The sequence below is a fragment of the Botryllus schlosseri genome, chromosome 1, assembly GCF_051294905.1.
Source record: "Botryllus schlosseri isolate E-star chromosome 1, Bs_hap1, whole genome shotgun sequence".
In the NCBI taxonomy this organism is placed as follows: domain Eukaryota; kingdom Metazoa; phylum Chordata; class Ascidiacea; order Stolidobranchia; family Styelidae; genus Botryllus; species Botryllus schlosseri.
Genome location: NC_137236.1, coordinates 14,849,679 through 14,874,612, shown reverse-complemented (window position 1 = coordinate 14,874,612; position 24,934 = coordinate 14,849,679). Strand labels below are relative to the sequence as shown.

The 24,934-nt window shown below is 40.1% G+C and overlaps 1 protein-coding gene and 1 non-coding gene across 2 annotated transcripts; one reads left to right on the top strand and one right to left on the bottom strand.

The window, feature by feature from the left end:
- Positions 1-3,083: 3,083 nt before the first annotated feature.
- Positions 3,084-24,576, bottom strand: LOC145443044 (uncharacterized). The gene is made up of 10 exons (XM_080321030.1): positions 23,653-24,576; positions 18,714-18,836; positions 14,227-14,361; positions 12,355-12,524; positions 11,424-11,547; positions 9,580-9,697; positions 8,501-8,649; positions 8,272-8,409; positions 4,000-4,163; positions 3,084-3,175 (listed from the first exon to the last, which is right to left on the bottom strand). Exons 1-10 carry the CDS (start codon positions 23,750-23,752, stop codon positions 3,095-3,097), a joined length of 1,302 nt encoding a protein of 433 aa, XP_080177156.1. The 5' UTR covers positions 23,753-24,576; the 3' UTR covers positions 3,084-3,094.
- LOC145451680 (small nucleolar RNA U3) lies at positions 14,919-15,121 on the top strand. Its single transcript, XR_013919000.1, has one exon. It is a non-coding gene; the product is annotated as a small nucleolar RNA U3 (small nucleolar RNA).
- Positions 24,577-24,934: the final 358 nt, after the last annotated feature.

The following is a 24,934-nucleotide window of genomic DNA, read 5'->3' as shown; positions in this document are numbered from 1 at the left end:
TCTGTCATGCTGCCAGGTGCCACTACCCGAAGGAAAATGATCATCAGCTCCAATTGAGGGTGAAACAAACTGTCCCGGGGCCTGGATTACTTGATTGATTGCCTAGATTGGATTACTTCACTCTATGGCACAGTGCAAATATCTTGAGTTTCAAGACATATGGCTATACCACATGCATACGGATTAATGATCTGATGGATTATCCCGAGAGAGCCGAACATAGGCAACTAAGAAATTGATGATGCCCTCGTCAAGAATTCAGCCTGGAGCCAATTATTATCACCACATAAAATTTGGTCATGCGGTGGAAGGCAGCGTGGTTTCATGCCAACAGAAAATGTCACCAGATGATCTGACCACTGACTAACTGTCCTGAACTTCTTTCCCGATGTTGATGTCTGCTTTGAAAATGATATTTCATTTGTGTACAGCAATACAAGCGCTCTTCCATGGATGCTATGAATATGCCTAGACAAGTGGCTATGGAGGTAGAGGAAAATACATAGGCATAACAGTCTCGGCAGTTATTGAACTTGATAAGGTTAACATCGATTTTTCTTCAACTATTTCTTATGCTCTGGGTATCGAATGCACAAAAATTAATAAATCGATCTTCTTTGCAAGTTTATTTGTAAATTCAATGAATCAAAGAATATCATAAGTTCAGAATATTACGGAGTCAATGCGAAAGAAACAATGTTAGTCGTCTTTAGAGGATGTTTCTGAGTTGGTTGAGCCAATACACAGAGGGGGTCAGCAACGAAGTACTATTTTACCTGAGTACTAGCGTCATTGTGAGTTTAGGCTACTTCCACTTCTACTTGACGCTTTTAAGGTAGTACTTTTTTGTCAGGTTTGGGATTTTGTCAACTAGAAAGTAGCTTTGGCGCATGATTGCATCCCCTTCAAGCGTGAGGTTGTCATAACAACTGGGCAAAATAGCCCCAGTACCACGGTAACTAAATTAATTTTTGAAAATTGCACTTATTTGTGGTGTCATCACCCTTTTGCGTTGATCAAGAAGATGCAACATGCAATGTTTACAGTTGTCACATGGCATCAATTTCTAAAACTAAGTGACCCTCAACCAAATCTACTTCATGTAACGAATTTCTTGTCCGCTTTTCAGAAATTCATTTCTACTTCCACTTGAAGTACTTTGGACATGTTCTGGAAGTAATTAGTGCTACTTGTACTGGAGTATAAATTAAGGCATTACTTCTACTCGGTTCCCAACAATGACCACGTTGACCACGTCTGGGTATAGGATGACCGATCTTGTCACTGCGTTTGAGCTGCTCTAAGAGTTATATGATAGTTACTTCCCTTAGTTCGGTAAATATCGCACCTATGTGACATCAACTATTTATCAAAATCGAGTGTGATTTGCCAAATCCACTTCAATCGCAGTTGCGACGTAGTGGTAATAAAATCGGCATTGTATAAGGCAACAATAAAGTGCACTGATTTGCTTAGTCTTGACGGCAGGTTTTCCCAAAAGATACTTCCGATGTGTTCAGCGACATTTGTTTTATAGCAGCACGCCAGCACCCAAACCAGCAGACAGTATATCCTGATCCTTGCGGATCCCGGCTGCTTCAGCCATATCTTCCATCCAAAATCAGGCTCCATAACAGACAAATAGTACTGCTTGAACTAACAAATACTCTTACCAGAATATAAGCCAATCGCTGCACTTCAAATGCATAAATTTAGGTACATATGATCAGAGTTGAGTACCGTAATACAACTACGTTACCGATGGATTTCTGCGTAATTCTGACGATATCATTCTAAACGGTTTGTACAGGATTGACATCTAGCATAGGTGAATCTCTGATGACTTCTACAACAAATTTCCGAAACGTTTACAACCAGAAATCAACAGTACACTATGCGATATTTAGCACTGAAGCAGGTGCGCGAGAAAGTAGCTTGCTAACCAATTTGTTGTTGCTATGCGTTTCTAGTCACGTGATCGAAGTCCTGCAAAAGGCCTATTAGCCATAAAGATTTTCCGTACGTAGGCATGTTTCATTTGTTTCGTGATTAGTATGCTTGATTATTTTGCTTGATTTGGCTATTGCATCATCGGTCCCCACCCTACGAATTGTATACATGAATCGAAAAAAATACTACTCAAGGAAGGTACTGAAAAAATAATAGGTGCCATTATACAGCCTGATACAAGCCCTACACTTCACAATAAAAATGATTGCTGGTTTGTTCGTGTTGAAGGTTACAAACAAAAATGTATATGTCGATCTAAATTTAGTTTACACCCCCCAAAACAAAAAACATTTGTGAGAGACCCCATAGCTCGCACACGTCGATTTTTTTGTATCTGAGGAAAGATTTGGCCAGCATGCAATTGTAGACAAATTTACGGAGTGTAATCATGGAATTATCACGGATAAGTTTCAAAGTATTTTCGGTCCCAGTGATCCATCGGTACCACATCTCTCCTACTTGGCTGGCCGGATTACCGAATATATAAATTATTCGCGTATTTATCCACCTATACAACGAATAAATCGTCTTTAATGTATAAGCTTCAAGTTTAAAGCATGGAGACTAAAAACAGTATTCAATGAATTTATCGACAATATCAATCAGCTGTGGCGAGTCAAAGTTTTTGACGAGTTCTTTGGACCCTGGCTGCATGTGTTACATGGGTCACTTTCGCTCAGTTGCCATGATAACTCCAATCATAAAAGTGACGCAAGCATATCTCAAAACTACTTTCTATTTTTCGCAATCCAAAGTGTAAAAGTAAGTAGTATTGCCCGGAAAGTAAAGTTAATAAGCATAGAAGTAGGATTGGTCTAAAGCCATATCAAATGGAGTAAGTAGATCAGGTGTGCAAAAGATACTTGAGTATACTCGGAAAAGTAGAAGCACATAGTCACTGACAACCTATGTAAAAATATGAGCATTGAAAAACAGTCTGAGACGAATAGAACTGTAGAAGCCGGGTAATAGCGCATAGCACTCGCCATCTCAAGTCGTATATACAAAACATAGGCACGGGAAACTTGGTACATATTCTGCGAGGCTTAGCAGCGATAACTGCATAAATTTAGCAGCGACGAAATCAATCGATGACCATGTTGTCGTAAGATTCTCTCGATACAGTTGAAATATTCTGTCCTCTTTCGCGTCGAGATTTTGGGATCTGGAATGGAAGGCAAATCGTTAGCAACCATGCACTTACAATTCAGTATACGCAGCCCTAGTGTAATAATCAGAAGCGGTCAAAGTTTTCAGTCTTGCTACTGAAGTAGAAATAAAAGTAGCAATTTTAAAATATTTAATGTTTAAGCAACATCAATTGGAAGTAGAGGTGAATGGTATTAAAAGAACTTAAGTGAGTAGTTGCAAACAGTAGATTTTGTCGAAGTGCGGCAAACTCTTTTCCGTTAATCGGAGGTGGCTGTGATGTACTATACATTCGCGACTCAAAATGTCTAATGACACCAGGGATAGCCTAGCATACAGTACAAAGATATAGCGAATATCTTGGAAGACATTTGAGTTACCTAGGGTTGGTTGGTTGGTATGGTTTTTATTGATGCTCGGCTACTGTGGCTTTGTGCACGAAATCGAAAGTTTGATTAGAGAACAAGACTTTTCTCGATTCGACAGGTGTGCGAATTCTATAATAAGCGTTGCAGCGAAAAGGCTAGTAAGAATTTCCTATAACACAATGTTTCCGCCTTGGTTCCTTGCAGCTTCGATGATATATTGTCTGTTAGTTGAGCATCTCGGATATTTTAGCAGGAAACGTTCCACTGATTCCGGCTGTGTGCACAGTTCACATAATCCATTGTCATGGCATACGATAGTTAACATACGATAGCACACCATAGTTCGGCCCGCAATGGCGAGATTGGAGTCGGATATAGGGATTCTGGAGTCGACCTCAGCCGGACTCGAACCCGCAAGCCATTGGTGTCGCAGCTGTGGAACGTATGGAAATACTAGCATCGTTATACTTACCGCGTAAACGTCATACGACCCTTTCTGTTTCTCTCTTTGTCTTTTCCGGCAACAGTATACGATAATGGCGACGATAATGATCAGAAATAGGATAAATAGCACTATCAACACAATCACCCACGCGCTGAGAGACTGTGCCTGAGCGATCGCCGGTGCAGCAGGATCTGCATTGAAACAATAAGTTTGACATCATGTGGTCAATAGGGAGGAACTAGGGATGGTGTGAACTTCTGAAAGGTTCAGGTTCGTGTGAACGCGAACCTTTTTGAAAGGTTCTGTGTGAACCTCGTGACGTCATATTGCTAATTCAACCCTAGGCCTACCTTTCAGCGAAGTGGTAGCCAATACTAATGTACACGATACCTACCGAAGTAGGGGAGATGTGGTACCGATGGATCAAAAATTGCAAAATGATCTCTAGCCCTCAAATCTTCAGCCGAGAATAGCAGATCTTTTGCTGTCTCAACACTTCGATACAAGATCGACCTATCGCGGACATGTACATGAATATCCGCCTTTTTCAAAAATGTTTATAAAAGTTCAAAATTTGTTGCTCGAACGTGTCATCGGTCCCCACCCGGTGGGTCCATAGGCACACGACCAGGGGACCTATGAGACATACGCTCAAAAACTCAAATTTGTTAACTTGTTGTGTACTGTAAGCTAAGCTACAGCAAGCCAATAGAGAACGTTTCGTCGCGACCTTCAAGAATAAAATAGATTTGATCAACTCAAATGTTGACATAAAATCATGTTTTCATTCACGCCCAAACTTACAAAATGAATGCCACATACATATTACCCGCAAACCGCAATGACTTTCAAATACCTCGTAATAGCGATAAAATACCACAGGTAACTATGATTTACAGCCTATATATATGTAGGCGAGTTCATGTTGATAAGTGATTAGTTGGTACATCTATTTTGCTTGATTTGGCTATGGTGCCATAGGTTCCACACCCCATAAATATTGAAATTGACTTGAAAATAGTCCACTCAAGCAAGGATGGTATTGATTGAAAAAATATGTGTCATTATATACCTTGATACAAGCCCTCTTCACATTGAAAATTATGGGTGGTTTGTTTGTCTGAAAGGTGACATAGAAAAATGCAAATGTCGATCCAAATTTACTTTACACCCCCTAAAACGTAAATCAGTCGTCACAGACCCCATAACCCACGCAGGTCGATTTTTTTTGCATGTGAGGAAAGATTCTGCCAGCATGGAATTGTAGACAAATTCACGGAGTGTAATCATGGAATTATCATGGAGAATTTTTCAAGTATTTTCGGTCCCAGTGATCCATCGGTACCACATCTCCCCTACATATTGACGTTTTCAACGTCGCCAAACGTATCGACTGGGACAATCAAATGATATAATTATCCCTTAAAATCAATATCTTCCGTCGCTTTACCAACAATTTAGACTAGGACTTGCAAGGAATATAAGCCTACGCCTTAACGGTCTAGGCCAGACCGGACAATGTATTCGGCGTCTGAGTATTGCCACGTTGATATTGAGCAGAGTGAACAACCGGATTCTATACTTGCTACCGACAGTACCCCATCAACAAGTTATACAGCTGTAGCCAACACCTCAATCGCCTCAAGATTAACCCCGTACGCCTTATAGATTTTTTACCTCAGACAACGGTATCAACTTCGTTGATTGGTTGAATAAGCATCATTCGCTGTCTACCTATAGATGTAGGCTACTGTATTTCGCTCTTGATGTTGTGTGATTGCGGGTCAAGCTAACAGCAGAGAGTCACTGAACATCCGAGTAAACTTTTGTAACAAAGCAAGGCAAATTATTGGGATTGTCAAGGTGCATGCTCGTTTAGTGCTGATTTTTTTTATGCTGTCAGCGACATTAACTGCATATATAGTGTCCCGCAGTTGAAATGCAATAAATTTCAACCAAAGATGTTATAATGAAGTTAAAATTGTAATATATGAAAAAGGTTCACAGTGCAGAACCTATGAAGGTTCGTTTGTGAACGTGAACCTCCAATTTCTGAGGTTCACACACAGAACGCGAACGTGAACCTCACGTTCACACCATTCCTAGAAGGAACGCGTCAAGTTTTACGCGGTTCGGATGCAATCCTGTTCAATAAGATGAAATCCTGATCCAATTCGGATACTGTTTGCGTCTCTGAAGTGATAGCATTGATCCGAAAATATCATGAAGAGGCTGCGTATGCTATCTAGGGCCCTATCGTCGATAAGATTTATTTAATTTGTGGCACCCCGGTAATTGATTTGCAACAGTCGGCACATAACGACGTCCCCCTTAAGTAGTTCACGCCGAATCGGCGGTATTACAAATATAATAGTACATTTATAGTGAAATATACCCGAATATTTTCGGCTGAAACTCGTCACAAAGTTAAATATCAACAGTCGTATCACCAATTCATTTAACGTAAGCAATGACTGAAGTTTGTCATTAAGAATGAAACGTGTATCTGTATAATTTGCAAATATTCCATTAGTTTTCTTTGTTTTGTATATGCCGTTGTCGTTTTAACAATTTTCGTTGCTACTATTGCACGGTATACTTCAAATTCTGTCGTTGCCATATATACAATGCGAGTTTCATTTGTTGTAAGTTTATTGGTTACGTCAGAGGTCTCAAACTCAAAGGTGCTCGTGGGCCAATTTCCTACTTTTTGATGGCACCGCGGGCCGCAGCACTAATAATAGGCAAATTCAATGTATTTCTAAGTAGGCCAGATTTGATGGGACCTTGCAGACTGACATTCCACACGCATCGTAAAAATGTGATTTACTATTGTGAATTCACGCCTGTCACGAAAAAATAATTTTTTTAGATATTTGAATGAAATTATTGTTGCTGTACTTGGCATAATTTGTCAAAATAATTAGTTGTAGACACCATGCGAGAGAACAAATACATCAGGACATCGTAAAACATGTCGCGTTATAATTTTGCAGCTTAGCGGACCTTTGACGAGCCGCAATTATATAGGTAGAATTTTAGAATTTTAGAAATATCGATTTGATATCAGAGCATTGCAGCAGTAGAGCCTAATCCAGGTCTCGGGTATACTCCTGATAACTAGGCTATATTGATCATGTCATTACCAAAGTCAAATTAAACCAGCGTCAGGTTTACCTTCGAATATTCGAACAGACCAATAACAATTTGAATATGTCGATTACTGTGCCATAGCAATAGAAATGTTCAATCGCCGAAGAATCCATTTGTGTTACAGATGTGAAGCGTAGGCTACGACTACTTTATACTTGCCACATTTAATTAGCGATAATAACATGGATAAAGATACCCGAGATGACTGCATGATGTAATCAACTATACATCAAGAGGGTAGCATAATGCCAATGGTTGCCATACCGACCTTCTTAGATATCTAAATAAGCGACGAAACGTAGGTCACGACCTTTTGATGTTTTACTGTTTTCAATACCAGTTTCATAATCTGTTTCGTCCGTGGTTGTACCAAGTGACGGCGTTCCTCGTCACAAAAGTCCTTCTCTCATTGTATCTTTTGACGCGATTCAACTCGAGTCATTTTTATTTTATCACCCATTGAATTCGAGTAATTCTACAAAAGGTCGCGGCCAAGTCCAAATCACAATTTCCAGTACGAATCATCAACGGGTCATGTTCAACCATCATGAACAAGTAATGTCACGTAATAGGTAATCTTCCGTTGCGTCGTAACTTTTGAAAGTGATGTAATAGTGAAGTTTGATGAGTAGTTTCTGGCTTCTAGAGTAGTTTTAGAGCGAATTTCAAGTTCTCGAATTAACTAAAATTGTTAGTTAAATATTGTCGAATACTTCGAAATCCAAAATGCCGTCGCGGGCCGCACAAAATGGTCTGGCGGGCCGCGTGTTTGAGACCTCTGGGTTACGTCATACTGTATCATATTGGTTCCACTTTTGTATCTTTTTTAATCCCTTTACTGTGGCGATAACTCTTGAGCAGATTCACCCGGAAATTCTTCAAGTGATAATTAATTTAGGCCTACTATTACCATGGATATTCTGATGAAAGAAATCTTCAGTTTTTTACCACGAAGCAGTTGTTCAAGCATTAAGTATCAGATGTACTGTACAGCCTAAACCTACTCCAGTACCGCCCAAAATGGCGTACTTTGTTACTGATCACCTCTGATTCCGTTCCTATTCAAATCGGTTGTTATTCGATGTCGCCCGTACATACTTTGGCAACCTACTTGGCTACAACGAAGTGCATGTGATGATATCTTACATTTTCCGTGATGACACCACGCCGTTGTATCATTGGACGGCACGTAGCAACACCCATGTTGCAGACAAGCCGCTATTGGCATATCGCTCCATCCGCATTGTATACGTTCCTCGACGGGTATATTTTCGCAGGTTAATCCTATCGGGAAACATGTATATTGTAGGTAGACACATTAGCTGTGGCAACTGATACTTTTCATGGTATCAATGGACAGAAATAGTGTAATTACCAGAGTAGGTCCACTCGACTGTGTTACAGTATTGCCCTTTACAGCAAAAGTGGCACACCGCCCCGATCTCTCCAGGCTTGCAAGCCTTATCATTGGATGTCACGTATTTCTGACAATCAGATTCGCTCATGCAGCCTCTCGAATGAAGCCTGAATATGTCGAACAAATTACGAAATAGTTCACCATTCGGTTTTGCGGATAGCTAGTATAGTTTCTCCCGTGATCAATGTATAGACGTTTTAACTAGTAGGTCTTTAGTGTTTCGTGTTTTAATTTCATGACCGATGAGAATGGTTAACCCACTCAGAGGTGACCAGTAACAAAGTAGGCCTACTTCTAATTTATTCGATATTCGATTGGTTATGCTTTGAGACTACTAACACTTTTATTCGAAGAGTTTTTTTTTGACAAAACTACTTACTATCGACACTTTGGATTTTATAAAGTATAAATTAGTTTGAGGATAAGCTTGCATCACTTTTACGAACGGAATTTTCATGGTAACTCGGCGTCATCGCCGCCGTGTCTAGGTAACAAAATATAATTTCGTAGCGTGTCTGATCATCTTGATTCCTTTTATTCTATCCTTTCTCAAATACAGTGTGCATGCCTCTTATTTATGCACGCTGTAAGCCATGCGGGTGTCTGATTGAAAGACTGCTCCAAGTCGTTTCGGCACCAATTCTTTATCTTCTCCTGATATTACGATATCGTGGTGTATTGATTTGATAGAAATTTTATTGAAATGACGGTGACGATAGAGGGAAAGATACATCTTAAAATTCCGATTAACTGTTAAAAGTATGCAACCAGCTACCAAATCTACTTTTAAGATATTCGTGCTCGAGTACATTTCAGATCATCATTTTTTACTACATGAAGTAAGTTTGGCGTGTCTTCGAAATTGCTAATCTTATCGAAGCATATACTTGTCATTGAGTAGAAATTTGTGGCGTTACTTCTACTTCGACTTGAGCAACAATTCGCTCTTCGTCGTGAAAAACAACACAGGCGAATAACTTTACTCTTCAAAATAGTTGCGTCAATCGAGTACTGACACGACCAACCATATATAATACCGTTCCGAAGTGTTCGCGAAGTATTCGGCTTGCGTGAAACACCAGTCACCGGAATTAGGACATGTCTTCAAGTAATTTTCAGCTTCGAAATACCTGTCGGTCACCCAGCACTTTGCCCCTGAATCGGATTGTAGGAGTTACTGACTTATCCGTATGAATGCAGGTTGTCAGATCGGTATCCTCCATACATGAAGTGCTTCTGCTAAAACTGCTAATTTATTATAATTTGGATTTTAAAAGCAGATGTACTGTTGGAAAAGGTTTTCATCACTTTTAAGAACGGCGTGAAATAAATTTCTATCACGGTAACAGAATATATTTTCAAAGATTCTACCTATTTGTATCGTCATTAGTGATTTTGCGTTAGCCGTGCAGACAGCAGACGCAACCTGCAATTTCGAAAGTACCCATCTCCGATTAACTGCAAAATGTAATTTATTATTAATGGCAATTTTTGCAGCTTTTGCAACTTTCTGTTACAACTTCCGGCAGATTTCAAATACTCAGAAGTTGTGTAGTACGGTGTTTCATACTGTTTGGAGGAATCTTAAATTGCAACTTTTTCGATTTTTCATGTAAATTTTTGCAACTCTTTGCGATTTTTCATGCAACATTTTGCAAGTTTTTGTTCAATTTTTTATGCAACTAACTTTTTACTGGAAAATATTTGACAATAAATGTAAATAGTTCTCTTGATTAATTCACTGTCGTTAAATTTGAGGTATTTTTTGATTTGACGTACATTCCGGCCAGACCGCCAAAAATTATATTTTCACTGGGTCACTTTTTTCAGGCTTTTGATCATGTTGATGTCGCCAACATTTAGTTTTTTGCTACAGTGTCTTGGATACGTAACCATTCCGGTATCTCATACCCTGACAATTTCAAGGAACCTGCCCATAAATGCAACTTTTGTTAAAAAGAAGCGCAACTTTCCACGGATTTGACTGCAACAAAAACTTTCCGTAATTATTACATGTGTAAAGTAAACCCTAGGGATTTCAATACCAATCATATTGTACTCCCACTTGAAGTAGTGTTAACATGCCTTGGAAATGGCTACTTGTAATGGAGTTGAAAAATTAGGCGTTGCTTCTACTTCTATTTGATTACGATCGCTGAGTACTTGCACTCCCTCTGTATTTAGATCACACGTTCATAATCTTTACTAACCCGCGGAACACTTACTCTAATCTGCAAGCCTTCGTGGACCCCAAATTTTCGGCGATTCATACGAACAAAAATCTACCGCAATACACATCCAACCAGACATCTAATATACTCACCATAGATTACTGATGTATAAAATGAACCGTACATCAGGTTAATCAACAGAGTGTTGGAAGGAAGAAACCATTATTAAATATAACATTATAATGAATATTTATTTAATATCAGTGCGACTTCTGCTGTTTCCATTCAGACAGCAGTTCACAAATGATAGGCTACACCTTGGATAGTGTCATCGTATTGTACGACCGATACGCAACTGCGTAATACCAGTCATTAAATTCATGCTTATATAGATGTAATTGACGTTTCAGAAGGCCGGGGTTTCGGTTTCGAAAACCAACATTTCCCGCGTGCGCACTGCACACGACCTACCACCACAACAGTCAATATTCGACTACTGATCAGTCCTAATTGCACGCAACCAATGATGGCCAAGACGATCGTATCATCACAAATCATATATATGAGTTGAGAGTGCGTCTTGACCTCCACAAAACCCCTAGTGTTCCGTGAAACAAAGGTTAAGAACCACTGCTATACACGAATGCTTAAAAAAACATCTGCAGCATGATTTCTCGTTTGATGTATTCACCCTATAACATATCACAGACCTGTTGTTGTTGATGTCGCGAGTGTTGAGGCCTCGACTGCCTGCGCCTCACTGAAAACTCCGCCGTGATATGATCTCGCCCGGAAAAGGTACGAAGTTCCGGATTCCAGCGAACCAACCTCGACCTGGTAAATAGATGCATTGTATCAATAAAGCAGTGTTTCTGTCCCGTACGAATATTTGACTTTAGTGGATTGAAACTAGGCATAACATTCAGGAATGGTCAGTTTCGAAGTAGCCTAATCCTATTTGCGAAATACTCAAGACAGTTTTGTACAATTTTTCTATACTTAGCTTACTCAAGCGGTTTCGTGTTGGATTACTGCCACTTCTACTTCAACGACAGTTTCCGCAGCAAACCTAATTACTTTTTTAGGTGTTGTCTATAGTAGAACGTAGTACATGGATAGATTTGTATCGCTTTCGCATGACAAATTGTCATGACAACTGGGCGATGCAGATGGTGAATGATGGTAGGAAATATATTTTGAAATGCCCCCTTCTTCTTGACTCCAGTCCTAGTATCGAGTTGAACAGTTGAATAACTAAGACGTCACACGCAGTAATAGAAGACCAGAACAATTGTATGTAAGTAAGAATACGATTATGCGATTACATCAGAGAGTCGCAGTTACACATTCACAACTGAATTAAAATGGCTCAGATATAGTCTCACGGTGCGATATAAGCGTCATTACGGCAAAACAATTCCTAGACCGAAGGTCATAACTTCGGCAAAGGAAAATATCCACTCCAGCTACTCGATTCGAATCGTTGCGGTTAATACTCCATTCGACTATTCGAATGGTCATGCCCACCTTCCGTTCTTACAAAACTGTAGGACCCATTCCTCCTAGTTTATTTAGTGATTATTATAACTTTCTCGCAACTGCGTAGTAGCAAATCCACATATATGCCTAGTCAGTACTCACCGCATTCGTGTATACTGCGACTGTTATGTGGTCTTGGCCTGCAGTTGTTCCGCCAAGCAATTTTGCATATTCTACGTCATAACGATAATCTCCAATGCAAATGGGATCCCACGACAGCTCAACCGATGAATCAGTCACGTAGCTCACCAAGTTTGTTGGTATCTTCGGAGCTTTTAAAACGATGAGTACATAATAGTGATGTTTCAATTCGGCACAGAAGTTGAGATTTCGTTAGTTAGCGTTAGGTACGAAGTGCTTATTGGGCTGGATCGAGTGTACGTACATTATAGTCGGTGTACTGGGTGACTTAAAGTTGGTATCAAGCATAACTTCACTCGGGATTACGTTTTCTTCGATTTTCTGAGACCCATCGCAAATGTTGCAATTGAATCTGCGGGTAGATGTGGGGGACGATTGGCGGTTTGGGCACGTCGAACAAAACTGTCATGACGTTATAACGAATATGTATAAGAACAGACGTGACTGAACAACAGTTTTGCATATTACAGGACAATATATCGATCAAAGTCTTGGCAGTGCAAGTGAATTCAACCAGTTTTACTTACTTCCAACTTAACATATCCTCATCGGCCGGAGTCTGTGCCTGGCCCCATGATCACAATAGACAAGCAAGAGATGAATGCATCAGAATAGCCCCGTCGAATGCTTTATATATATAACAGTAATATTCGTGCCGATAGTGCGATAGTCTTGGTGAAATTTAAGAGTCTCCGGCGGTACGCCGGACTAACGGAATGCCGCAATTGCTAAAAATAGCATAGCCTGCTTCCAGTACCACGTCTTCGAGCTGCAAAATCTTTTATACTCACATACGTTTTCGAGCGTCATTTTTACTTTGAAAAGCATTTAACAAGAGTTCCGTCCTATTGAATAGTCAATAGTGTATTCATATTGAAATGAATCCGAATATAATCGGCTGGCACTAGTCAGGGTAATCGTCAGCAACCAGTAGAGAGAATTGAAAGGAACATTGTATGGCGACAATCGTATCACAGAGTATTACGTCACCGGTATGACATATCAAACAATCATAGCAAAGAGAGTGCTTAATCTGAATGCACTATTTTTAGATGGTACACGAACTCCTTTTGTTGGTACAGACTTGGCTGGCGTATTTTGAAAAAAGTCGACTCCAAGGCACACAAATGAAGGTGCGAACGGCTTCTCCTGACGACGCGAAATCTGTCGTCTCGACAAGCATACGCTTTCACACAAACAAGATTATCTAACAAATGCTTACCAATGGCAGAATTCATGACCTTTGTCTGTTCTGAATCAGGTTTCAGGGGATGATTCAAGGGTGAGCTTTTCTCCGAGCGCATCACGGGTTCATTTCATTATGAATAAACTATTCAATTGTATATTGGAGTTCTGCACCTCCAAGAAGCTCTTTAGTATCATCCTACATCGCTGCTAGTCATATCACTGCCTCTTGGGTGATTTATCGTTACTTTAACCTTCTATCTATGTAGAAGAGATAATCATAGTTCCGGTCACTGAAAATATCAAATAATCGCATTTGTATCAGTCATAGTGCTTCTATGTTTGTTCAAACCAAAAGTTTTCGGAACTTTGGTGCTTATGCGAACTTGAACCGCAGATGATGCGCGCCACGCTACATGCACGCATGCGATATAGTTTTACCTAAATGGGTGCAATCCGCAATATCTCACCCCTTTTTGTAAGACACCGCCTCATCCGCGTAAGCGGTGTCTCACAAAAACCCTATAAGTGGGTTGTGCTACAAGTCGGCAGTTACGGATAATGAAGAATATCAGCCTGATGTAAATAACCATAGTAGTCGACAAACACCATGAATACCACGAAACAAACAAACAAAGAATATCTCACCCCAGTTCAGCAGCGGATCTTCGCTATTGCAATTATCCCCTTTGCAGCAGTGGAATGCGTTGGTGTTGCTGCAGAAATACTTGGACAGAGTTTCACAATTTCCCCATTCGTTCGGAGTGAAGCACCCGCGTTGGTCTGGAAACGTGTTGAAAGCTATTCAGTATTGGTACTATTTCATAACGAGTGTACTGCAAAGGCGAATAACGAAGTTATTCTGATTTTCGGAGTGCGCAAGTAGAGGTTTATTTTCTTTCAGTACTAATACTCAAGTGGTTACAGTTTCAGTTGTTAACCAAAACTACATATTTCTCACACTTTCAATTTTGTGAAGTAGGAAATAGTTTTGGGGTACCTTTGCATCACCTTTATTTGTGAGATCGTCATAACGACCGGGCGAAATAGCCAATGTATATACATGTGTCATGTGTCATCTCGTAGGTAACCCCGTTCGTCTAACATTTGGCCTAATAATCACACGCTTAGCAGAAATTCTTGTTGGGCGATAAAATTCATATTACCAACCGTATGCAAGAGCAGTCTCTCTCTCCCAGATTGGAGACTAAAATTAGCGATCCGCATGTGGGCAGCAAAGAAAAGTAGAGAGAGAGAGAGAGAGAGATGCGATGCTCTGCTCACCATTAAAGCTATATATAATTTTTCGAGTATGTGCGCGCGACTGGACTCATCAAACTAAGATCATACTTAGAGGGATCATTTCTACAGTGTGTATCTTGATCGTGGTTGTTCTAAATTGCGAATCCGAGCCCCGCGATGAAGAGACGTAACTTCGCGGCCTGAGCATGAAGCGAACTCGAACATGGGCGTAGCCCAGACTCGAGATTGATGATTGCGCCTTTCCTTTGGGCAAGACTGGCTGTGTGGTTGTCTGAGCGGCTTTCTCTCTCATTCATGTATCTGATTACTGCGACAGAGTGTGAATCACATAATCAATTCCTATCAAACCACACATAATATATGTGAAAACTCACATGCGCCGTCTTCATTCGACTGTCAGTTACACTACGTGATAACAATTCATATATATATTAAATAATCAAGAATTCTGGTTCTGAGCATGAACTGAATCTATCACTTTATACGAACGATTACCACATTAGTATAAGATGCAGACAAATCAGGAGCGCTTCTCGCCCGACTCGTGGCATTCACACCAATTTTTGTTGGCATGAATAAGTCACATACACTCCTAAACACGGTGATATATGTCAAGGGTAAAGTGTGATGTTTGTATGTGTGAAACATGTGCTTTAGGTCAGATACATGTCGTTCAGTAACGAGTATAATTTATTTTGACGAAACTCCTCCTCGCCAACAAATCCGCGTAAGCGATCTCTTGAAAAGACGCTATACAAGGGTCGTGCTACAAGTCGTCAGATACGGAATCATGATAAAGAATATATGGGCCTGCTGTAAATGATCATAGTAGTCGACAAACACCATGACAACCACAAACAACAGCCCATGTATCACGGTAACTGAATTTATTTTCGGAAACTGCACCTATTTCTAGTATCATTTTTCATTTTGCGTTCGTCGCTACATTGCATTTGGGAATGCCAGAAGTAGACAGTAGACACCCATGATTAACTGCTAAATTATGCCACTTCTCGATTACATCTACTCTATGAAACTATTAATTTGAGTAGTTGTGACCTATGAGACCTCCATTCTCTACTATACATAAAGTTGTTATAACATATCCTTGAAATTGGTACTTTCAATTGCAATGGACTAGAAATTTATGGCGTTATACTTCGACTTCTAATGAGTAGCAACGTTGAGTACGTTGGCCACATCGACCTCGACCTCGACCCTATGCGACCACGACCACCATACTTCCTGTTTCGTAAAATTCATAATTTTCATACACACTACCAATGTTAAGGTTGCACGTAAGTGAATAAGTATTTTATTATCTCAACGGACACGGAATGTTACCAAACGACTGCCATATAGCCACGTTTTCAATGCGCGAACGCATACACTTCTTGTAAACGCACCATCTATTCTGAATTGCTTTGGTACGAGAAAAAAGATAATGATCGATGTTAGCCCCCACTTACAGGATTACACACAGCCATACCAAAGCCGAATCCCGTGATTCAACCCTACAGATATCAAAATAGAATTACGCAATTGGCGGACTTCATCAAAGCAATAACCCATTGGGCTCGAATGGATTTATGTGCTCCGCCGAACACGTTAAAGATAATGTCACATCCGATTCTTCCAACGGCAGACTTTGATCATCAATTGAAAAGTTGGAGGGCCAGTCGGAATAATGACGAAAAATATCATCCTATCTGTGGTCGGCTGTGGCCTAATGTATGGCCAAAAACATATGTGCTATTTTCGCTCAGCTATCCGCACAGAGCAAGAATTTGGATGGCGATTTAAGCAATAGGCGATATGGTATAGCTTTGATATTGAATGTCAATTCACGGATAGGGCTGGGAACAACAGTTCGAGTAATCGAATCCTTGTTCAGTATCAAATGTAATGATTCGACTCGAGTAGACTGTAGAGGAATACAAAGTAATAAAATATGTGCCTTCAGAGAGTAATATTTTGTCAACGACAAACATATAGTTTCAATACGGTATTTCCATCGTTGGAGTGTCTAAATCTCGTATAGCCGTATCTGCTCTACATTTTCGCGAACGCAGATTTAGTCCAGGAGTGTCAAATTCAAGCCTTCAAACGGTTCGCGATTCCAATATGTTTCCTTAAAATGCACGACCTTGCTTTTCGCTTGAATACTTTATTTATCAATCCTGTATACACAATAATTACATTATAGGGTTATATTCTAGCAACACCTTTATTCGCAAACAACGAAATTTTGCCAAAAATTCGAAGATTTGTCGTTTGAATTCAACCGCTCAAACACTGACTATGAAGACTGAATAAAAGTTGTCCTTTGTTTTAGTCGTAAACTGGCGCTAACTCTGCGTATGCGTTATGAGGAAACCAAAAGATTTAATTGTAAACGCGGACGTTAGAATTAATCGTGATTCGGGTTTCTCTGTCTGTCTGGGACCTTCTGGGTCAGAAGTGATACGGGAATGTGACCAAATACATTTGAATTCTACTTTATTGTAAGTGTTATATTCTCCATGCGACCTGCATATAACAGTTTCGCTGGCTCCTGGATCGGCGGTATAGTTTAGTAAGAAAAGTATTATATGCGTACACTCATTAGGGATGGTGTGAACTTCTGAAAGGTTCAGGTTCGTGTGAACGCGAACCTTTTTGTAAGGTTCTGTGTGAACGCGAACGTGAACCTCATGACGTCACGTGACGTCATATTGCCAACTCCAACCCTACATTTCAGTGAGGTGATAGCCTATATTAATGCGCACGATGCCTAGCGACGACTCGGGCCACATAATGACACAATGCTGACGTTTTAAACGTCGTCAAACGCATCAACTGGGGCAAGCAAATGATACAATAATGTCATAAAATCAATATCTTCCGTCGCTTTGCCAACAATTTCGACGAGGACTTGCAAGCGGATATAAGCTTACGCCTTAACGGTCTATAGGCTAGACCGGACAATGCATTCGGCGTTTGAGTATTGCTACGTTGATATTGAGCAGAGTGTAAAACGGGTTTCTATACTTGCTGCCGATATCACCCCATTAACAAGTTATACAGCAGTAGCCATAACACCCCAATTGCACGGATTTGGTTTTTATGATACAATAAACATATGAAGTCAATATTGAGCCTGGCCCTGCATGCCTGCTAGATTTTCTAAATTAGACAACAATATCAATTCCATTGATTGGTTGAATAAGCATCATTCACTGACTACCTACATGTAGTGTATTTCGCTCTCGATGTTGTGTCATATCGGGTCAAGCTCACAGCAGAGAGTCACTAAATATTCACAAACGGAAAGCTAGATATTTCGAGCAAACTGTTGTAGCAAAGCAAGTAAAATATTTGGGATTGTCAAAGTGCATGCTCGTTTAGTGTCGATATTGTTATGCTGCAAGCGCCATGCATAGAGTGGCCCGCAGTTGGAATGCAATAAATTTCAACCAAAGATGTTATAATGAAGTGGAAATATTAATATATGAAAAAGGTTCACAGTCCAGAACCTACCGAGGTTCGTTTGTGAACGTGCACCTCTAAATTTCTGAGGTTCACACACAGAACGCGAACGTGAACCTCACGTTCACACCATCCCTAGTACACTGTACTAGTCGATAACAGGAGAATTCCATCAACAATTTTCGATGATCCACCAAATGCATCGCAAAAGATGATAATTTCAATTTCACCCACAAATTTCGCCTTTGATGTTGTTGGCACTGATTCGGTAATATTCCAAGTATAATGATATTTGCGCAGTTTTCATGTAAGTTTCTATCGTTAGCTTATTCTGCATATGATAGGTTAATCCCTATGATTTGATTGAGATTTACAAATAACGGTATATTAAGAAGGGAACATACAGTATCTCTGTCCGTTTTCAATCCATGCTTGGGTGAAACAAGAAGCGCCAGACGAGCATTCCATCGGGAAACACAAATAGGGTAATGTCGTCGCCGTACAAACATAGCAACTTACAGCTTCACCTGAAATATACATTATCACGTTAAATATAAAGGCGCGCACATGATCATAGTTATAGTTGTATACAATTATAATGCGAATACAGAGGTGGTGAAAGTAGTTATCGTTAGCACTCAAGTGGAAGTAAAGGACAGGTAAAATAGTACGTTTTGGCGAGAACTTCTAGCTCTAATACCAACGCACAAACTCCAACCAGTCGAAATGCTCCCTCGTTGATAATGAATCTATGAATTGCTATACGATGCGATTTCAAAATGACTTTGCTTGATTGTGTTTAGGGTTGCATTTAAAACAAACGGTATTTTAAATCACTTTGTTTAAAACATGTTTTAAACCAGTGGTTCTCAACCGCCGGTCCGCGAGGTATTTTAAAATTTTATACTTTAATTTCAAGATGCAAAATGTTGATTTATTCAATTTATTAAATGAAGAACACAACGAATTTAAACATATTTAGAACTTCGTGAGGTAAGATTAGCACTGGCATGTTCGATTTAACTTGGACCTGGGCAAAGCATACGGCACTCGGGCCAAATGCGGCTCGTGACGCGATTCTAACTGGCCCGAGAAAAGTAGCCTGGAATTTAGAACATAAAACCTACTTTTGAATACTAATGTGTGAACTAAAACCTAAGGCTACATAAACTGAATCGGAAATGCATTTACTTTAAATCCTGCTTTTTCATCTGTGTTGTACATTAGTGATTATGCAGCCTACGTATAGGTCGTACAATTTGGATTCAAAATACTGCTTGTATAGCAAAGTATATCGTAACAATTATAGTCAAAAGTGACGGTTTGAGATAGTTCAAAACCTTGTGTTGCCATTGTTACATCACGAATTACCCGGTCTGTGATTTATATTGTTATGACGTGCGTTTTCAATCCATAGACCGTAAAACAAGTCAATCAGTGCACGTGAGCACTGAGCAGAGGTCACCCAAAACGATGAACAGGCATATGCTAAAAATAGAGGTGGAGGCTGGAGGCTGACATTTAAAAAGTCTTGAAACACTAAATATTTGTTTACTCGAATGAGTGGGAGACGAGTCATTTTCTTTGTGGTGAGCAGGTAGCAGTTTGTGGAGATATATTCTGAATCGGCGTTATGAGAAAAACGCACTGAAATACTAACACTCGTTACTGGCTGAGGTCGAGAGAGCGCGGATTCCAAAGCACTTGCCAGCGAAACTATCAAAACAGCGAGGCTGGATTTCACGCTACTCACAGCCCAGGACCAAGACCAGCTTGTAACATCCCAAATACATTTTGACGTCTCTATAGATAAAAGAGTATGGAGAAATGTGATTTAACTTAGTTAAGAGTGATTCGTGCTTTACATGGTTTTGCATATTGTCACTGAAAGAATCGAAATATTTTTTGGTAAATTAACCCGCACTCTCTTATAGCCTAAATTTAACACATCCACTTAGCTAACAGCTTGTGTCGACAATGTAATTCACTGTTTGCATTTTAGAAATAAAATACGCCACGAAATATAGTTTAAACTTTTGGCCCGGCCCGCAAACCTATTTTTTGCTTCTTATTTAGCACGCCTAAAAACCAATTGCCTACCCCTGATTTAACTGCAAGTTTAAGCCGTCTCCGGTGACGACATGCGACCGATAAGGACGAACTGAGTCGCTAAACCGCGCAGTTTGCACGATCATTTTTTCGATTCATTCATTTTGTGGATGACCCCATGTCGCTGTTACCAGGTGTTTTTCTGCAGCGTATTGCATTCATTCTGGCGGTAGTGGGAAATAGGCAAGGTAGCACGAGATTGGGCTTGGTCCGACTCAGAAACGCTTCTTGGCGAATAGAAGAATATTATTCGAGTTGGCGTAGTGCCGTAGTCGATTAGTTCACGGCCTTCGGCGCGAAAGACAGTAATCAACTTTCGGCGCTAGCACGTTTATCTGGGAAAAAGAATGATTCTTCGACTCAGCAGACTAATTACCGTAAAATCACATGAATAGCCTACCACTCTGAACATATTAATTACGAACAAAACTCTCAAAACGTCACTCTCTATGGTACCATAGTCCAAAAAACGGTTTCATGACTGCACATTTTGGGATGATTTTTAATGGTCCACCGGTCCGCCAAATATTTTGCGGATTTTTACCGGTCCGCGAGGGGGAAAAGGTTGAGAACCACTGTTTTAAACAGTGTTTTAAACAAAAGCCTTCTTAAAAAAAATGTGTGCGAAATATGCCTGCGATCATTGTGGGTATTCGGTATACCCGCAATTTCATCATCAGCACAACCTTGTTCGCCAATTGTATACGGTTCGAAAATAATCATCACTATGTATTACACGAAATGGGAGAAAGGATAAAAACGTGATTTCGTTGCACATGTCGATATAGCGAGTATACGAGTCGAGAAATTCAATCGCATCGTTGCTATGAATTGGATGAGCAAATGCTCGTTCTTTCGTGATCGAGCTGCGAAATTGGACAGTGTTATTAAGTATGCAATTATGCATGCTCTTATCAATTCATTACTGGGCATCATCGTCATTCACTCCAGTAAGGATTTTCGATCGTAAATAGGGGATGGCAGAAGAGTAGCCCAAAACCCCATGGTATTTTATGTTGGAGACAAATTACTGATTTGATACGCGATTTCCAATTTGTAATCATCTGTTTCGTAAACTTGTAAATGTGCAATGTCCATACTGCATAGTTTAATTCGTTATGGGCATGGCGCAATGTGCATGGTACTGTGTTTAATTCGATTATTCGATTCGTTTCAACGGGAAAATATTATATTCCGATAAATTTGATCGACACCGGATGGACTGGTAACGAGTGCACCAATATCGAACGTCAAACCATTGGCAATTTGGTACAAAACGAATTTCTATTGATCACGTCGGTATATCTGCCCATATTGCCATTACTGCAATTACAGTTGAATAATACTCGCACATTTAAAGATTGAATTGAGCTGTATGGCTTAATGTTAACGAGTACAGTGCCAGTGTTAAAACGCCGCATCATAATTATAATGCTGTACACAGCAATGGCACGGAGTAAAGTGCGTTCTAGTGCATCCATGATGTTATCGACAATTGACAAGTATTCATTATGTCGTCACAATCAGGCACGGCGGCACCTATGTCTTCATTGCTGCATCCGATGTTACTGACGGCTGACAGACTCTAGATTTACCATAGATAACTAACCTAAGGGTAAATTAGTAATCTATATAGACCAGAGGTGGCCAACCTTTTCGGCTAAAGGGCCACATGAAATTGACGAACGAGTGCGTTGCCCACTAGCCGCGCCAGGCGCGTAACATTTTCAAAGTTAATAATAATATTATTTGGGTATATTGCGGATGGACTGTGACCGCCCGCTGGGCTCAGTTTGCAAGGACAGGACTATTCGGCATCTGGACATATCGATATCGAAGATTTCCGCTAATATACGAAAATCATTTTGTCCCTACATTTCATCTTCGACGATCTTCCTGCGACTGCAAACGCGAAAATACTTTCTCTCGTAATTGCGATTATAGTTAAACTCAATCGGCAAAATCAGGCGTTTTTTCATTTTCAGGTGGGGGTAGGCTACAGAAAAAGAAATCGTGTGACAATTAAACACGCGAAGCATAAAGAAAAATTTTACAACTTTTTTAGTTTATTGTAGGCTAATGTACGACGATTTACTAAAAATGTGACTGCTGGACCCTGGATCTGCCAATGCGTCAGAATTGATGTTTTAGTCATCAACATCCCAAGTGTCGCGGCCATACTAATTATATTTTGGTTGGCCTTGCAAGTTCTCAATCTCAGCAATTCAATTTCGATAATATAACAGAATTTCGATAATATAATGGGAAATTAGCTCGCGGGCTACTTAAACCTTCTCGCGGGCCACATATGGCCTGCAGGCCGCGGGTTGCCCATCCCTGATATAGACAGACACCTTCGATAGTTTTCAGAGCCGGAACCGGAGCTGGAGCCGGAGCAGTGATAATAATGCGGCCCCGGAGCTGGAGACGGAGCTAATGTATGATGGAGGAAAGCTCCGGAGCGGGAGCCGGAGCTGGAGCAATGCAAATTTACGGCTGCTCCAAAGCCCTGGTCGGAACGCTCAAAATAGTCGGTTCAACAGCATAATAGTACAGATATTTCGTCAAAGGAGTGATATTTACCCTATATTTTCAATTGTCACTGTCAATCCATTATGACGGCACAGTTGAATATTCGTGAAATCATGGCTTAAAAAAACAAAAAACAAAAGCCATGTTTCAAACAAGGGCCTTGATTTAAACAGGTTTGTTTTAAATGCAACCCTAATTGTGCTATACAGGGGATACCCTTCATCTTGATACGTCGATTTCACGTGACGCTCGACGAAATTTTGAAGATATGTTTATCTACGTTGAATACTTTTAAATTCGAATCGTCGCAACTTGCACACTTGAGTAATCCAATACGATAATCAAGCGTTTGGTAACTAACCAACTCTGGCCGTAGCTAGGTCTCATCGTCTAGCTTTTCTGGTCTATATCGGTACCAGTAGGCATAGATTACTATATATCGCTTGGCACTTCGTTTACGGTTAAAACAATTTGAATCAATCTTCATTAAGTATTTAATTAATTCGCGGATAGAATTTGCACACCAATAAAGCACCAGATCATAAACATATTTTTGGTGTGGATATATCTAAATATCCTATCTATTTATGGAGCATATATCTCTGTAGGCCATATAAACATAGAAATAGACATAGACATTGGTTTAAGGCCTACTCGGACTGCATGCTTTACGACCACCTAACTTGACTTCGAACTACATACCTGTAGATGCCGTAATAAGTACGACCAAAACTTCGCAAAACAAAATCTTGAGATTGAAATGTGACTTCAGTAACATTGTATTGCTTCCTACACAAGGCATGAGCACTCATAACATGAAAATACATTCGGTAACCATTACCTTTTCAAGACAGAAGAATGAATCACGATCTTGGTGGCACGAGCTCTTGCCATTAGAAATGATTATTTCCAGCAGCTTATGCGTGGATCTCCTTATTGAGAGCTACAAGAAGAATCTAAGCAGTTGTTTTGTCATATACCTCACATGATTACGTGGCGTGTAATTGAAAATATCGAGAATGGAATTCGGGAAGCCTTGTCGTTAAAATTATTTTCTCAGAATGTAACCATAGGCGAGCGAAGGACCGATCGTGTCTGTTTCAGATGCGAATTCGCACGAACTGAAACTTTTCTGGTAAATTTATCAATGGGGTTAACTGGAACATACAATATACTGATAGGTTAGAATCATTGTCGATATGCCAGTATTTACACTGCGTTCGTCCGTATGCTATTTCCACTATCCAGAGGTTGGATTCCGTCAGTTCTATAGAACTACCTGACATAAACTTTCAAGAGATCAGAGCGGTTAGCATTACTAAGTGGGATGTTGATAACTTGTACAATGTACATATTAAATGTGCACTGCGCTCTAAATAATTGAGATGTGGCCTCAAATTAGAGATAAAATCGGAATAAAATAAGTCTGCAGCCATTTTGTTCAGAGAGACGACGTAATAGTAAACTGCAGCTAAAATATAATTCTAACTATCCCTGTTTGCACGCAAGCTGCATAAATAAATTTCTATGGTGTCGCGGTTGCTCGTCGTTGCTACGAATTGCTAGCACGGTTTCTTCACAGTGGCACGCGATTCAAGTTTTTCACAATACGTTGATTAATCGCAGAGAAGAATACAGACTTGACGGTGCCTGTGTGGCAATCAAATCTTCAAATCCTGAATGTCTTCCTAATCGCAAGCGAGAAATGAACTAGTTTGGTAGTAATGTCCACGTTGACAAATTCGAATTACAGACATAGCCATCCACAATGCGATTGTGAGGCAGCGTGCTGGCACTGCCGTTACAAAATAGGCTTGTAGCGCAACGTTATGTTAGACACGACGAATTTGACAATTAATGAGTAAAGTTGATCAAATTATATCAGTTAACAAATTTCCGGCTGCAAAGGTTATAAATCGGTGTGTTGGAAGCTTGGAACTATGATTGAACTGCGGGTGGCTGCCAGTAGAATTTTCGAGGTCTG

Coding starts and splice junctions, on each gene's coding strand:
- LOC145443044 (XM_080321030.1), bottom strand. CDS start 23,752: ATGCCTTGTGTAGGAAGCAATACAATGTTACTGAAGTCACATTTCAAT. Junction 12,525..14,226: donor AGATCCGCTGCTGAACTGGG/GTGAGATATTCT, acceptor TCGTTTTAAAAG/CTCCGAAGATACCAACAAAC. Junction 3,176..3,999: donor GGTCGTATGACGTTTACGCG/GTAAGTATAACG, acceptor CTTCCATTCCAG/ATCCCAAAATCTCGACGCGA.